Genomic DNA, 18,442 nt, shown 5'->3' with positions numbered 1-18,442 from the left:
TGAGCAAGGGAAACAACTACTAGAAGGCTCAGAGCGAGTGACGTTTGAAACGCTATTAGCGTGCGCTAACTAGCTAGCCATTTCACTTCGTTACACCAGCCTCATCTCGGGAGTTGATAGGCTTGAAGTCATTAACAGCGCAATGCTTGACACACAACGAAGAGCCACTGGCAAAACGCACGAAAGTGCTGTTTGAATGAATGTTTACGCGCCTGCTTCTGCCTACCACCGCTCAGTCAGATACTTAGATACTTGTATGCTTGTATGCTCAGTCACATTATATGCAACGCAGGACACGCTAGATAATATCTAGTAATAGCATCAACCGTGTGTAGTTAACTAGTGATTATGATTGATTGTTTTTTATAAGATAAGCTTAATGCTAGCTAGCAACTTACCTTGGCTTACTGCATTCGCGTAACAGGCAGTCTCCTTGTGGAGTGCAATGAGAGAGAGGCAGGTCGTTATTGCGTTGGACTAGTTAACTGTAAGGTTGCAAGATTGGATCCCCCGAGCTGACAAGGTGAAAATCTGTCGTTTTGCCCCTGAACGAGGCAGTTAACCCACCGTTCCTAGGCTGTCATTGAAAATAAGAATGTGTTCTTAACTGACTTGCCTAGTTAAATAAAGGTATAACATATATATTTTTTATTATAACAATGATTATTATTATTATTTTTTTTTAAATCGGCGCCCAAAAATACAGATTTCTGATTGTTATGAAAACTTGAAATCGGCCCTAATTAATCGGCCATTCCGATTAAATGGTCGACCTCTAGTTGGCACTATGCATTCGGGCAGGCAGCGTTCTCCTGGTATCTGCCAAACCCAGATTTGTCCATCAGACTGCCAGACGGTGAAGCCTGATTCATCACTCCAGAGAATGCAATATTCATCATACAAATCATCTTAAATTCAGTTAAGTTTCAAAGTTTATTTGCCACGTGCACAGGAAGCAGTACAGTGAAAAAATTTTATGCTTTTACGCTTTTACGTTACATTTTTACGTTTTAGAGTTAATTTCGTGAAATTCTACACATTTTGACATGAGGCGCAGAGAAGTTATTGCAATTTTATAACAAATTTCATGTAATTCTACACATTTTGCCATGGGTCAGAGAGGAAAAATTTGCTGTTATAGTCATTTTTTTCTCCACAGGTTTTATTATGATATGTGGTGGGGACTGGCAGAATCAAGGGGGCCCCCCGGTTGGTAATTAGACCATGATTACCAAGTTTACATAGCTGGTAATTAGACCATGATTACTAAGTTTACATAGCTGGTAATTAGACCATGATTACCAAGTTTACATAGCTGGTAATTAGACCATGATTACTAAGTTTACATAGCTGGCCGCTGGACTAATTTACCAATCTATTTGGGCTAATTGTCAGTCACTGATCGTCACACATAACAATAGAAAAACTGCTGATGGGGGGGGGGGGGGGGGGTAAAATGGTAATTACATAGTAAAATAGTAATTATTTCTTTTTTGTTAAGAGAAGAAGTGACAGTAGGTCAGCTGGGTAACTTACATTCTCCTCCAGCTCCAGGTGAACCTTCTTGTGCACCTCAGAGATTTCCATCAGAACCACACCTGTAGAAAACAGATCATACATCATACACAGACAGGTAAGGGACATCTAGCCTGGGTGCCAGTCACAGTCCTGCTAGTCTATATCCTCTTTAGTCAAAATACTGTTGTCTTATTGGGCAAGGCCAGGATACATCTTCCCTTAGCTTGTAAGACAACCAGGCTAAAAACTACTGCATTTGAATATGTTGTGGACATCTATGATCCTTTCTCCTCACATTGCTTGGCAGCAACGACGTCCCTGATAGCCTAGCTGACATGGGACAGGCTGAGATGTCACGAGGAGGACAATGGGTTTTCACCTCAAAGCTGTTGAATCTGTTCTTTCCTTATTCTTACAGAAACAACTGTTACTCTAGTGGTCAAGAACAAAGCTTACTCTAGCCCTTATCAAAATGTAATGTGTATTTTACGTCATGAGGGGTTTTTACATACTGCATGGATGACTTTTCGGAACAGTAATGTTTGAACAGTAACTAAGTAGTCGCTACTGATCAGATCCACACTGTCTGACACAGAGACAGAAAAAACAACCATTGAATGCCATAGAGGAACATGGCACAACTGCAGTCATACTGTAAACACAAGTAGACAACGACAGCAGACAGACACAATGGGGTGACATCTAGAGGTTCTGTAGAGTATACTGTAATAATATTCCAGCATATTGTTAAGAATTAGGTGTGGTGCATTCTAGCACCATCTGCCACTGGCACCACCTGCCACTAGCACCACCTGCCACTAGCAACACCTGCCACTAGCACCACCTGCCACTAGCACCACCTGCCACTAGCAGGTTTGCTTTTGACAAAATGTAATATTGTATATGAGTTAGTCATGTTTTTTTCTATTCCCTTTGCAAACACCTGCAACCACCGTCCAATCACTCCTATCACCTCAGTATTAATTCAATACCCCAAAGCCACGACTGGGCCTGTGAGACCATATTAACAGACTCAACCCAAACACACTGAGCATACATACATTAGGCGCACGCACGCACGCACGCACGCACGCACGCACGCACGCACGCACACACACACACACACACACACACACACACACACACACACACACACACACACACACACACACACGCACACACACCTGGTGTGACCCCAGGCAGGCCTGCTTATACAGAGCTGTACCTCTCTGGCCGAATGCAGCTTCAACAACATTGCCCTCTGATAGTCAATAGTACGTACTGGTAAATGCTGCCATTGCATGTCAGGGGGAGGGGTTGCTGGGCTCTGGGCAGGCTGATATACAGCACCAACAACAGCCTGCTGCAGAATGAGATGGATGGTGTTCAAACAGGCTGCAGAGTGAGGGCTGGGGTTTAGTGAGAGGGATGGTGTGCAGTGAGAGGAATGGTGTGCAGTGAGAGGGATGGTGTGCAGTGAGAGGGATGGTGTGCAGTGAGAGGGATGGTGTGTAGTGAGAGGGATGGTGTGTAGTGAGAGGGATGGTGTGTAGTGAGAAGGATGGTGTGTAGTGAGAGGGATGGTGTGCAGTGAGAGGGATGGTGTGCAGTGAGAGGGATGGTGTGCAGTGAGAGGGATGGTGTGTAGTGAGAGGGATGGTGTGTAGTGAGAGGGATGGTGTGCAGTGAGAGGGATGGTGTGCAGTGAGAGGGATGGTGTGCAGTGAGAGGGATGGTGTGTAGTGAGAGGGATGGTGTGTAGTGAGAGGGATGGTGTGGTGTGTAGTGAGAGGGATGGTGTGTAGTGAGAGGGATGAAAATGTGTGGGTAGAACTGAAAAGGCGTGTGCGAGAAAGGAGGCCTACAAACCTGACTCAGTTACACCAGCTCTGTGAGATGAAATGGGCCAAAATTCACCCAACTTATTGTGGGAAGCTTGTGGAAGGCTAGCCGAAACATTTGTTCAACAATTTAAAGGCAATGCTACCAAATACTAATTGAGTGTATGTAAACTTCTGACCCACTGGGAATGTGATGAAAGAAATAAAAGTTTCGGAGGACGCATGGCTCTCGACCTTCGCCTCGCCCGAATCTGTACGGGAGTTGCAGCGATGAGACAAGACTGTAACTACTACCAATAAGGTCATTTGACCCTGTAATCCTCCACATGGCTCTGGTCTTAGTCTCAGTGATCTGTGTGCTGCAAGGTTTTATGTAAATAAGGAAAAAATACATCTCTCTCTCAAAACATTACAACTGAATCTGGTTTTGCTGTCTCCAGATTGACCTACCCTGATAAGGATACATTATATTACACTTGTAGAAAAAAAGTGCTATCTATGTAGAACCTAAAAGGGTACTTCATCTGTCCCCATAGCAGAACCCGTTGAAGAACCATTTTGGGTTCAATGTAGGATCTTTTTCAGAGAGGGTTCTACATGGAACCCAAAATAGTTCTCCCTGCAAACAAAAAGTGTTCTACCTGGACCCAAAACGGGTTATCCTATGGGGACAGCTGAAGAACCCTTTAGGAACCCTTTTTTCTAAGAGTGTACCCAGGAAAGGATACATAGTATTGTTCATAATACTGTATAGATAGGTATATGTGTACATCTCCAAACACTGCTTCATCTACAATATAAGAATGAATAATACTAGCCTTACATACAGCTATAGTTACATCCACTATAATCAAAGGCTTCACAGCTTGACTGACTGTGTCTGTTTGTGGTGGGTCATTTGGGAAACCACCCAGTAATGATGATAAGACTTGTATCCCAGCCTTATCCTAGATGTCTTCAGATAGTGCTAGGTGGTGGCCATAGTCTCGTTGTGATGTCTGATTTTACAGTGACTTAATAACGACTTGATCATTATTATAGAAACATCCTTATACCTCTGTGGTTTATGGTGGTTTTGATAGCACAGAAAACTACGTCCATCCTCTTTCACATTGTTACCAGGTGATGTAGTTTATGAACGGTGTAGGCCTCTGGTAACAGAATACCTGCCGTTCCCTCATAAGAGTCTAATAGAGAAACATGGTGTGGAAAAACACAACTTTATTAGATGACAAATTACAATAGATTTAAACAGGTGATCTGTTCAGGTTATTCATACGCACCGGTGTTGCTAATATGCTAAACAGCATTGGAATAAACTCAAAGCTTTGTATCTATGGCTGACTGAGCTATGTGCAGTTACATTTATGTGTTAGCAAATGCTCTTATCCAGAGCAACTTACAGTAGTGAGTGCATACATTTTCATACTGGTCCCCCGTGGGAATCAAACCCACAAACCTGTTGTTACAAACACCATGCACTACCAACTGAGCCACAAAGGGCCTAATTCACACAATGTGACCAAAGTAGTGACATTTGAACTTTGAGATAGTAACGCTGCACTTCGAGATAGTCGTCACTCTCATAAAACAATAATGATAAATCGTAGAGGGGCATGTCACAGCAAGAGTCTGACGCAATACGGACAACACCTATCTGAGTCACGGCCAACGATATCGCAATCTTGAAGCCACACATTCCAATGGCAGGTAGGGAGAGTGAGTGTTGTGATGTTGCCATGGTTGGAAGTCTTTGTTCTCTGATATTACATGGATATGAATCAGAGATCGGTGTCACTCAGCTCCAGGCCCATAGAGCTATTGTGCACGCACACACACACACAGTCTTGAGAAGTGTATAGTGGCTGTTTACGGGCTCCTGACCAATACTGCTATTTTGTGTGATTTTTTTTGTAGAGTGGTTGAAAAACGAGTTTGAATTACACCCTAAGTGTATGTAACCTTCCAACCTCAAACCTATAGAAAATGTGTGGGCAGAACTGAAAAAGCGTGTGCGAGCAAGGAGGCCTACAGACCTGACTCAGTTACACCAGCTCTGTCAGATGAAATGGGCCAAAATTCACCCAACTTATTGTGGGAAGCTTGTGGAAGGCTAGCCGAAACATTTGACCCAAGTTCAACAATTTAAAGGCAATGCTACCAAATACCTATTGAGTGTATGTAAACTTCTGACCCACTGGGAATGTGATGAAAGAAATTAAAAGCTGAAACAAATCATTCTCTCTACTATTACATTTCACATTCTTAAAATAAAGTGGTGATCCTAACTGACCTAAGACAGGGACATTTTACTATGATTAAATGTCAGGAATTGTGAAAAACTGAGTTTAAATGCATTTGGCTAAGATGTATGTACACTTCCAACTCTAACTGTATCTGCATTTACCTTTATTTGAACCAACTTTTTTGTCTCATCACATACGCTGCTGCTACTGTTTATTATCTGTCACTTTATTCCTAGTTATATGTGTATATCTACCTCAAATACTTCGTACCCCTGTACTTTGACTCGGTACTGGTACCCCGTGTATATAGCCACGTTAACATTACTCATTGTGTATTTTAGTATTATGTGTTTTACTTTTCTATTATTTCTCTACTTTCTTCCTCTCTGCATTGTTGGGAAGAACCCATAAATACGTATTTCACTGTTAGTCAACACCTGTTGTTTTAGAAGCATGTGATGAATATAATTGAATTACACACACACACACACACACACACACACACACACACACACACACACACACACACACACACACACACACACACACACACACACACACACACACACACACACACACACACACACACACACACACACACACAGTAATGAATCTGTCATTAGTCCTAGACACAGGTTGTTATTCCCTCTCTTGGTGCTGACTCACCACCCATTATGTTAAAGTGCTGCTGGAGACATTGAGGTGACCCATTTTCCCAGATTTTTATGATCCATTAAGTTGCTTCTTCTGCTTGTCACCATCCTCCATGATGGACTGCTGGGTGGAAAAAAACAACAAATGGCTTCATCTGTGTTCATGTCACACATACATTATCGTTATAGTGGCTGTTATCTACAGAAAATGGATAACGCACACGCACGTACGCACGCACACACACACACACACACACACACACAATGCAGGTCAAAGACATAATAGAATAAGTTAGGCATGGACAGTCATGTCCTCTTTACAATCCTTCAGACAACCCACCCATGGAGGGCATGAGTTTAGAGACTCTGACTTTAGAAACTGGATAAAAATGCTGATAAAACTAATTAACAATGACATAGGAAGAAACTACGAAATACAAAATTTCATAATTCGGCACTTGCTAAGCGATGTGTCACGAGGTGGGTGGGGGAGGAGTTTCCCAGAAGGATGTATCACATAATATGTTCTATATCAGATGTTTATGTGTTGTACAGTGCAGTACAGGCTTAACTACATGAACAACAGAGACAGAATGCAATATGGAATTGTATTAAATTGTTTGGGGTATGTCCTTTGAAGATTAGGTTAATTGCATGGTAAAAAAAAGTCTGGAGAAAGCAAGTATGTGTGGCAAGGAAGGGTGTGTGGGGTTAGGGAGGTCATGGGATCGTTTGGTGAGTGAAAGGAGCGTGATAGATCGTAAAGCCTGAGGCATCATGGGTGAATGAGCAGCCAATGGCCCTGGCTGTCTCTTGCCTCCTTAGGATACTCCCTAGGAAGTGTTCACTTGCTCTCGTCTTTATGAAGTGTGAAATCCCTCTCATAGATTTAAACATTTTGGATAGATTGGTGAAAACAGCAGAAGGGTGCGGCAGGTGCGGCCACACCCCCTGGTTTGCTCACTTTTAAAGTTAATGTAAATAACTGAAATCTAGACACTAACTGTAGGCCTATAACCACAAACATGTATATATATATATATATATATATATATATATATATATATAATATTAACTACTGCAGAATTAAGTATTTAATGCAGTAAAATTGTACAGAAAATGTACATTTTGTCTCAGTAACAGGAGTGGAGAAACGTATTTAATTCAGCATCTCTTGAGAGAATGTGAATGCGCGGTTAGGGATCGCAATCCTTTTCAGTGATTGACACTGAAACATAGAAGCTGACAGTATTTCAACCACATAAATGCATCCAAGACAAACTGAAATCTAATCAGAAACATAATTTCACAGCTTTTCGTTTCCTTAAAACTGGTCAAACTGATGTAATTTGGACATTTTGCACAGGAAGAATCTTGCATTTTCTCCCCGGCCCCTAAACGTCCTCACTCCACAAGAAAGCAGAATGAAAGAGAAAACTTTACTGATGACAGATTATTGATGCATTCATTGTATGGTTTAATTACATTGATCTAATGAGCACCACTTTAGGCAGGCAAGATGTTACGACAGAAGAGAAGCTGCATGTATCTTATTATAGACAAGTTGACAAACAAATAGCCTACCATTTAAATGCCCGAAATTAAAACCACAAAAAAAACCTGTGAAAAAATATATTAATTCATGTCACATCAGTGATCACCAGTGGTGTAAAGTACTTAAGTAAAAATACTAGTACTATACTTTACTATTTATATTTTTGACAACTTTTACTTTGAAATTCACTACGTTCCTAAAGAAAATAAGGCCCTTTTTACTCCATACATTTTCCTTGACACCCAAAAGTACTCATTACATTTTTGAATGCTTAGCAGGACAGGGAACTGGTCCAATTCACGCTCTTATCAAGAGAAAATCCCTGGCCATCCCTTCTGCATCTGATCTGGCGGACTCACTAAACACACATGCTTAGTTTGTAAATTATGTCTGAGTGTTGGAGTGTGCCCCTGGCCATCTGTAAAATTTAAAAACAAGAAAATCGTGCCATCTGATGTGCTTAATATTAGAAATATGAAATGTTTTAAAAACTTTTGATACTTAAGTATATTTAAAACCAAATAGTTTTAAACTTTCTCAAGTAGTATTTTACTGGATGACTTTCACTTTGACTTGAGTCATTTTCTATTAATGTAACTTTATTTTTACTCAGGTATGAAAATTGGGTACTTTTCCACCACTGGTGCTCCCTCCAAGGGAGGTAGAAAGAGAAGCATGCATTTTCTAAGTACTCAAATGGGACCAAAGTGTCCATCCTGAGAACAACACATTCCTAGAGAGTTCGTGTGAGGTGGAGAGAGAGAGAAGCAGGGTCATATTTTTGCCCACTTTGGGGAAAATGTTTGGGATCCCTGACACTCACGCTGACGCCATGTCCTAGGAGGGTTGATGAATTGTCTCCCACACAACTGATGGATGGACGGCAGAGCAGTGGGATGCAACCTAAGCATTCCTATCAAACACCACCAACTCCCAGGTTAGAAATTCAACATAGCCTCAAAAAACACTACGTCACCTTCAGTAAAATCTGTTATGTTCCGAACCAAAAAGCTGTCTCCAACTTCCTAGACTCACTATCAGAATGAAAAAGCCAACGAACCTCCTACTGAGTTCCTCCTGTCCTCACTCAAATAAGAAACAGTCTACATTTCTGGACGTAATTAGCATTTTTTTCAGTGACAGCTCGGGTTCAATATTGTTTGAACTACTTTGCTGGGGGTTTTGCCAAACAGCTTGTGAAGAAACGGTGGAGGGCGGGGAGCACACCATTCTTTCTTCAGTACGTTTCCGGCCTTGATGACTTGTCTATTTCTTGTGATGTTGCCGTGGTACAGTAATGCGATCCCATAGAGACCAGTGTAAATGTTGTTATTCCCAATAGAGGAAATCGATTATTAGAAGCCAGCACTATGAATAGTAAACACACTATTTGACATTCTACAAGCACAACACTGATGGGGGACTAATATGATATTATTGTGATCATGCTAATTCAGAATTTCCCTCACCAGTATGATAAATACATACTTAGGGCCTAGACTAGCTTTCCCTGGAAAAACAAATGTTCCTACACATACTATGAACCAGTTAGAGATACTTTATGATAGCTATCCCTAAAGTAGCATTGCATGTAAAGTACAGTGCCTTCAGAAAGTATTAATACCCCTTGACTTATTCCACATTGTGTTGTTGCAGCCTGAATTTAAAATGAATCAAATAAAAATGTTTCACACCCATGTACACACAATACCCCATAATGACATAATGAAAATATGTTTTGAGAAATGTTTACAAATGTATTGAAAATGAAATACAGAAATATCTCATTTACATAAGTATTCACACCCGAGTCAATACTTTGAAGAAGCACCTTTGGCAGCGATTACAGATGTGAGTCTTTCTGGGTAAGTCTCTAAGAGCTTTCCACAATTCCACAATCCACCTGGATTGTGCAAGATTTGCCCATTATTATTTTCAAAATTCTTCAAGCTCTGTCACATCGGTTGTTGATCATTACTAAACAACCATTTTCAGGTCTTGCCATATATTTTCTAGTAGATTTAACTCAAAACTGTATACTCTGCCACATTTACTATCTTCTTGGTAAACAACTCCAGTGTAGATTTGGCCTTCTGTTTTAGGTTATTGTCCTGCTGAAAGGTGAATTCATCTCCCAGTATCTGGAGGAAAACAGACTGAACCAGGTTTCTTCTAGGATTTTTCCTGTGCTTAGCTCCATTCCGTTTATTTTTTAATCCTGAAAAACTCCCCAGTCCTTAACAATTACAAGCATACCCATAACATGATGTAGCCACCAATATGCTTGAAAATATGGAGAGTGGTACTCAGTAATGTGTTGTGTTGGATTTGCCCCAAACATACATTTTGTATTCAGGACAAAAAGTTAATTGCTTTGATATTTTTTTTGCAGTATTACTTTAGTGCCTTGTTGCAAACAGGAGGCCTGCTTTGAAATATTTGTATTCTGTATAGGATTTCTTCTTTTCACTGTGTCAATTAGGTTAGTATTGTGGAGTAACTACAATGTTGTTGATCCATCCTCAGTTTTCTCCTATCACAGCCATTAAACTCTGCAATTGTTTTAAAGTCAACATTGGCCTCAGGGTGAAATCCTTGAGCGGTTTCCGTCCTCTCAGCAACTGAGTTAGGAAGGATGCCTGTATCTTTGTAGTGACTGGGTGTATGGATACTCCATCCAAAGTGTAATTAATAACTAATAAATAAAGGTGAAATAAAAAATGTAATAAAAACTTCACCATGCTCAAAGGGATATTCAATGTCTGCTTTTTTTTGTACCCATCTACAAATAGGTGCCCTTTTTTGCATTTTGTTTAGTATTTAATTTTTAGGTTTGAGGGTTTGATCAGCTTTAATATTGCAGGTAGATTGTAGCTTCCATCACTGTAATTGTCTGCATCATTTCCAATCTCCCATATATTTTGGGGTAAATATACAGTATAGATACTGAGTGTGTATGATGAGTGTGCAAAGCTGTCATCAAGGCAAGGGGTGAGCCTCAAATATAAAATATATTTTAATTTGTTTAACACTTTTTTGGTTACTACATGATTCCATATGTGTAATTTCATAGTTTTGATGTCTTCACTATTATTCTACAATGTAGAAAATAGTACAAAATAAATGAAAACCCTGTAATGAGTAGGTGTGTCCAAACTTTTGACTGGTACTATACTTACCTTTACAAAATATATTTTCCACTAACCATACCACCCCTCCCCTAATTGGAGTAAAATAATGAACAATAACACTTAGGCTTCTACTTCCAGCTGAAACATACTCTATATATTGTACAGTCACAATCTATTTTACAATAGTTATATTTTCTTTGTTTTCTAGTCGTGTCCTTCCTCTACTCTTCTTTGCAAGGCATTGGACAACCTCCCTGGTCTTTGTGGTTGAATCTGTGTTTGAAATTCACTACTGAGGGACATTACAGATAATTTTATGTGTGGGGTACAAAGATGAAGTAGTCATTCAAAAATCATGTTAAACACTATTATTGCACTATTATAGTCCAATGCAATTTATTATGTGACAGTTCAGCTTTTCATTTTTTATAAATTTGTAAACATTTATTAAAAACAATTAGACTTTGACATGATGGGGCCAGTGTGTAGGCCAGTGACATAAAATCACAATTGAATCCATTTTAAAACCAGGCTGTAATGCAACAAAATATTGAAAAGGCACTGTATGTGCTCCCTTGTGATGAGACATGGACAGTATGTTTCTCAGAACAATCAGGTTTTTCCATGACACTGAATACCAGGAAGGAGGCTGGCCGTCTGGGCTCCTTCACAGTTTCTTTCTGACCCTGTTGTTTGCAGAGCCAGGTCATTCTACTGCTCAATTCCCTTGAACCAAAATGGAGTCAATAGAGCCACTAATTAATTTGAGCTGGAATTGAGTCTGTACTTTTCAAATGTATGAATTTCTCCTATTGAAATGAGGGAGGTTGGCGTGACACAAAAGTTAATAGGACTACATAAATAGATGTCAAATTTTCTGTTTAAAGTTATTTTCTTCAGATTTCACACATCTAAAACATCTGAAAGCCCAGCAGTTTTCTTTGAAGTGAAAACACGCAGGAATGTCCATTAGCGCTTAGCAGTCAATGACTTACTTATCAAAAAATGCCAAGTCGTATTAAGTGATAAGCTGATTGTTCTATCTGTTAACAACACCCTTTACCTTTCTCAATGTCACAGCCCCAACCAGGAGGTCAAATAGGCCCGTGTCAGGCAGAATGGAGCTAAAATGTTGGCTTGATATGGTCCCTTATTGGTTATCTATTATTATTAGGGCCTTAAGTATTTATTGACTACATTGCTAAACAAGGGAAAACTCTGAACTCTAGTTGTAGCCTATAAGTAGGGTAAGAGTTTCTCCTGGTCTGGTCTAGTGGTCGAGAAAAACACAGGATCCTACACTTATCATTTCGTAGCCATTCTACGTACCAAACTCACTGACTGACGCAGATGCTGCTCTATTACACTACTCTATTTAGCTACTCAGTGAAACTCAACCCCATCACCTACAACCCTTACAAAGCATCTAAAAGGGGGAAAGTTACTCATAGCAATTTGTTAATAGTTTGATCAATACGAGATACATTGTGATGTAAATTCAGAGAAAGAGGTAACTTTGCAGTTACACTGAGACTGGTTTGGTCTGCTGAGGTCACACTGAGACTGGTTTGGTCTGCTGAGGTCACACGGAGACTGGTTTGGTCTGCTGAGGTCACATGGAGACTGGTTTGGTCTGTTGAGGTCACACAGACTGGTTTGGTCTACTGAGGTCACACGGAGACTGGTTTGGTCTACTGAGGTCACACTGAGACTGGTTTGGTCTGCTGAGGTCACACGGAGACTGGTTTGGTCTGCTGAGGTCACATGGAGACTGGTTTGGTCTGTTGAGGTCACACAGACTGGTTTGGTCTACTGAGGTCACACTGAGACTGGTTTGGTCTACTGAGGTCACACTGAGACTGGTTTGGTCTGCTGAGGTCACACAGACTGGTTTGGTCTGCTGAGGGCACACTGAGACTTTTCAATTGTATGAATTTCTCCTATTGAAATGAGGGAGGTTGGCGTGACACAAAAGTCTACTGAGGGCACACTGAGCCATGAGGTTTGATCTACCGAGGGCACACTGAGATATGAGGTTTGATCTACTGAGGGCACACTGAGACATGAGGTTTGATCTACTTAGGGCACACTGAGACATGCGGTTTGGTATACTGAGGTCACAAGGACATGAGGTTTGGTCTACTGAGGGCACACTGAGACACGAGGTTTGGTCTGCTGAGGACACACAGACATGAGGTTTGGTCTACTGAGGGCACACTGAGACATGAGGTTTGGTCTGCTGAGGGCACACTGAGACATGAGGTTTGGTCTACTGAGGGCACACTGAGACATGAGGTTTGGTCTGCTGAGGGCACACTGAGACATGAGGTTTGGTCTACTGAGGGCACACTGAGACATGAGGTTTGGTCTGCTGAGGGCACACTGAGACATGAGGTTTTGTCTACTGAGGGCACACTGAGACATGAGGTTTTGTCTGCCGAGGGCACACTGTCTAGTTTTACATCTTGGAGCATGAACATGTTCCAAACAACAATAAATTAAATTGAACAAGGGGTCACACTCAAAATGTTATTCATCAAACTCCAGCAATTTCAGTGTCTATATCTTGACAACAATAAAAGCTTTACTCTGGCCCCTGAGAGGGGAAGAGGAGAGAAGGGTAGCAGATGAAGGGAAAGATAGATGTGATGGTGGGAATAGTGTCCTCTTCTGTTTGTTCAATGTGTTTGCTGCCCTGCTCTGTAACGCGTGAGAGAATTCACACCGTCTCGCTGACTGAGGCCAGTCTCGCTGACTGAGGCCAGTCTCGCTGACTGAGGCCAGTCTCGCTGACTGAGGCCAGTCTGATCAGCAGAAGAGGAACCATAGAAATAGAGTAGGAACAGCTCCAGACTTAATTAGAATTCCTGAAATGGACATTCCCCATTCTAAACCAATATTCCATATGCATTTGGTGTTCCATTTTGTAACGCTAGATTCAGTTGGCTAGAAACACAAACTGATCTGCTACCAGGCTATTAAAGTTCTATAGCACTACATTATCATGTAAAATACATTATATTTGACCATTTTCTGTGGATAACAGCCACTATAACGATAATGTATGTGTGGCCTTATCCACCCAGCAGTCCATCATGGAGGATGGTGACAAACATAAGAAGCTACTTAATGGATTATAAAAATCTGGGAAAATGGGTCACCTCAATGTCTCCAGCAGCACTTTAACATAATGGGTGGTGATTCAGCACCAAGAGAGGGAAGAACAACCTGTGTCTAGGACTAATGACGGATTCATTACCGCGTGTGTGTGTGTGTGTGTGTGTGTGTGTGTGTGTGTGTGTGTGTGTGTGTGTGTGTGTGTGTGTGTGTGTGTGTGTGTGTGTGTGTGTGTGTGTGTGTGTGTGTGTGTGTGTGTGTGTGTACAGGTGAAGTCGGACGTTTGCATACACTTAGGTTGAAGTCATTAAAACTTGTTTTTCAACCACTCTACACATTTCTTGTTAACAAACTATAGTCTTGGCAAGTCGGTTAGGACATCTACTTTGTGCATGACACAAGTCATTTTTCCAACAATTGTTTACAGACAGATTATTTCACTTACAATTCACTGTATCACAATTCCAGTGGGTCAGAAGTTAACATACACTAAGTTGACTGTGCCTTTAAACAGCTTGGAAAATTACAGAAAATTATGTCATGGCTTCAGAAGCTTCTGATAGGCTAATTGACATAATTTGAGTCAATTGGAGGTGTACCTGTGGATGTATTTTAAGGCCTACCTTCAAACTCTGTGCCTCCTCGCTTGACATCATGGGAAAATCAAAAGAAATCAGCCAAGACCTAAGAAAAAAAATAGTAGACCTCCACAAGTCTGGTTCATCCTTGGGAGCAATTTCCAAACGCCTGAAGGTACCAAGTTCATCTGTACAAACAACAGTACGCAAGTATAAACACCATGGGACCCCGCAGCCGACATACCGCTCTGGAAGGAGACGCGTTCTGTCTCCTAGAGATGAACGTACTTTGGTGCGAAAAGTGCAACTCAATCCCAGAACAACAGCAAAGGACCTTGTGAAGATGCTGAAGGAAAAGGGTACAAAAGTATCTATATCCACAGTAAAAGGAGTCCTATATCGACATACCCTGAAAGGCCGCTCACATGGAAGAAGCCACTGCTCAAAAAACGCCATAAAAAAGCCAGACTACGGTTCGCAACTGCACATGGGGACAAAGATCGTACTTTTTGGAGAAATGTCCTCTGGTCTGATGAAACAACAATATATAAAGACCATCGTTATGTTTGGAGAAAAAAGGGGGAAGCTTGCAAGCCGAAGAACAACATCCCAACCGTGAAGCACGGGGGTGGCAGCATCATGTTGTGGGGGTGCTTTGCTACAAGAGAGACTGGTGCACTTCACAAAATAGATGGCATCATGAAGAAGGACAATTATGTGGATATATTGAAGCAACATCTCAAGACATCAGTCAGGAAGTTAAAGCTTGGTCACGAATCGGTCTTCCAAATGGACAATGACCCCAAGCATACTTCCAAAGTTGTGGCAAAATGGCTTAAGGACAACAAAGTCAAGGTATTGGAGTGGCCATCACAAATCCCTGACCTCAATCATATAGAAAATGTGTGGGCAGAACTGAAAAAACGTATGCGTGCAAGGAGGCCTACAAACCTGACTCAGTTACACGAGCTCTGTCAGGAGGAATGGGCCAAAATTCACCCAACTTATTGTGGGAAGCTTGTGGGAAGGCTACCCGAAACATTTCACCCAAGTTAAACAATTTAAAGGCAATGCTGCCAAATACTAATTGAGTGTATGTAAACTTCTGACCCACTGGGAATGTGATGAAAGAAATAAAAGCTGAAATAAATTATTCTCTCTACTATTATTCTGAAATTTCACATTCTTAAAATAAAGTGGTGATCTTAAAACAGGGAATTTTTACTAGGATTATATGTCAGAAATGGTGAAAAACTGAGTTTAAATGTATTTGGCTAAGGTATATGTAAACCTCCGACTTTAACTGTATGTGTGTGTGTGTACTTACCTAATTCTCTGGAGACAGGGGACACAGAAGCAGTCTCTCCTATCTTTGACACAGCATCAAAGTACGCCTTCCCAGCAAGAGTCATCACTGTGAGGAGACAAACAAACACAATCATATGAATGGATCTCCTCAATCTCTACATGATACCATATTCAGCCGCTTCCGCCAGTCGTGGCTAAGTGTCTGAAACCAGAGTGTAAAAGTAAACTTGTTACTGTATCATGTGAGACATCTAATTCATTTTTGTCCAAAATTGGGACAATAAATCACATTTTGTTCATATTACCCTAGTTTATAACAACATTCGTCACAAAGTGATAGTAACCAGTAACCTCTTCACAGATTGCCTTGACTAAATCCCCAAACACGAACACTTGTCTTTTCCTACTAGCAGACTTTTCTGATAACTTACTACGACTGTGATATGTGGTTGTCTCACCTGGCTATCTGAAGATGAATGAACTAACTGTGATATGTGGTTGTCTCACCTGGCTATCTGAAGATGAATGAACTAACTGTGATATGTGACTGTCTCACCTGGCTATCTGAAGATGAATGAACTAACTGTGATATGTGATTGTTTCACCTAGCTATCTGAAGATGAATGAACTAACTGTGATAAGTGGTTGTCTAGCTATCTGAAGATGAATGAACTAACTGTGATATGTGATTGTTTCACCTAGCTATCTGAAGATGAATGAACTAACTGTGATATGTGGTTGTCTCCCCTAGCTATCTGAAGACGAATGAACTAACTGTGATATGTGGTTGTCTCACCTAGCTATCTGAAGATGAATGAACTAACTGTGATATGTGATTGTTTCACCTAGCTGCCTGAAGACGAATGAACTAACTGTGATATGTGACTGTCTCACCTAGCTATCTGAAGATGAATGAACTAACTGTGATATGTGATTGTCTCACCTAGCTATCTGAAGATGAATGAACTAACTGTGATATGTGATTGTCTCACCTAGCTATCTGAAGATGAATGAACTAACTGTGATATGTGATTGTCTCACCTAGCTATCTGAAGATGAATTAACTAACTGTGATATGTGATTGTCTCACCTAGCTATCTGAAGATGAATTAACTAACTGTGATATGTGATTGTCTCACCTAGCTATCTGAAGATGAATGAACTAACTGTGATATGTGATTGTCTCACCTAGCTATCTGAAGATGAATGATCTAACTGTGATATGTGATTGTCTCACCTAGAAATCTGAAGATGAATAAACTAACTGTGATATGTGACTGTCTCCCCTAGCTATCTGAAGATGAATGAACTAACTGTGATATGTGACTGTCTCCCCTAGCTATCTTTAGACGAATGAACTAACTGTGATATGTGGTTGTCTCAACTAGCTATCTGAAGATGAATGAACTAACTGTGATATGTGGTTGTCTCCCCTAGCTATCTGAAGATGAATGAACTAACTGTGATATGTGATTGTCTCACCTAGCTATCTGAAGATGAATGAACTAACTGTGATATGTGATTGTCTCACCTAGATACCTGAAGATAAATGAACTAACTGTGATATGTGATTGTCTCACCTAGATACCTGAAGATGAATGCACAAAGTGTAAGTCGCTCTGGATAAGAGAATCTGCTAAATGACTAAAATGTAAAAATATAACAGGGACTAGATCACAAAAAAGCAAGCAGCACAGTGGCAACAGGCAAGGACCAACTCTCTTGAAGGAAGACACCTTGAGAGGAACCCGACTCAAACCATCCTCCATTGACATGTTCTTACCGGCTACAGATTTCTCATAGTTCTTCCCCAGATTGACAAGGTTCCTCAGTCCAGGATTCAACTGCTCCATCACATTCTGCAAGAGGGGGCAGAACAATATAATACTGGCAGTGAGTGTAACTATTCTTCACATCTTTTGTTTCAAAAACACAATTTTTATCTCTTGTTGTGGAGTGGATACACAGAGACCAATAATACGTTAATAAACCATGAGACATTTCTAATAAACAAATCCAAATAAAGGATTGTCTCAATGTCATCATAAAAAAAGTGTTTAAATGTTTGTGTTAATTCTATAAATAACTCCAAGCTGAAATAAAACATTTTAATCATTAACACGATCCTTCACAAAGTATTTGCAGCAACAGGACAGATTGAACCAATCCCACTCGTATTCAAATGGCCCACAATAAAATGCTGTTCAGGACTGGAGTCCTTGTTTCAATTCCCCAGACACACCCTCAACAGAACAATGAACTGCCAGGTATGGATTGGGCCTAGTTGCACCATGCCAGATAGAGAGAAACACAGGAGGAAGACTAATTAAAACAGAGAGAAACAGGTTTATCTTCAGCTGAAACTGTGGAATGTCATAAACAATGTAGAATTAGTGTTTGACACTTTTGACTTCACATGCAGAGTACTGAACTGGTGGGGTTTGCTTGCATGTGATAAGCTTGACGCAAGTACACCAAATGGCCTTATAATTGAT

At 40.7% G+C, this 18,442-nt stretch overlaps 1 protein-coding gene across 1 annotated transcript in view; it reads right to left on the bottom strand.

The window, feature by feature from the left end:
- LOC139381438 (BAR/IMD domain-containing adapter protein 2-like 1) overlaps positions 1 to 18,442 on the bottom strand; it is a 55,617-nt gene that overhangs the window by 36,307 nt on the left and 868 nt on the right. Inside the window, exons 2-4 of the mRNA XM_071124955.1 lie at positions 17,731 to 17,806; positions 15,967 to 16,053; positions 1,537 to 1,598 (exon numbers count right to left, since the gene is read on the bottom strand). Of these exons, the coding sequence (XP_070981056.1) occupies positions 1,537 to 1,598; positions 15,967 to 16,053; positions 17,731 to 17,806 (225 nt within the window). The remainder of the gene's footprint in view (positions 1 to 1,536; positions 1,599 to 15,966; positions 16,054 to 17,730; positions 17,807 to 18,442) is intronic.

The sequence above is a fragment of the Oncorhynchus clarkii genome, chromosome 23 (assembly GCF_045791955.1).
Source record: "Oncorhynchus clarkii lewisi isolate Uvic-CL-2024 chromosome 23, UVic_Ocla_1.0, whole genome shotgun sequence".
Taxonomy (NCBI): domain Eukaryota; kingdom Metazoa; phylum Chordata; class Actinopteri; order Salmoniformes; family Salmonidae; genus Oncorhynchus; species Oncorhynchus clarkii.
The sequence above is the reverse complement of the archived record's forward strand: the minus strand, read 5'-3'. Positions and strand labels throughout refer to the sequence as shown.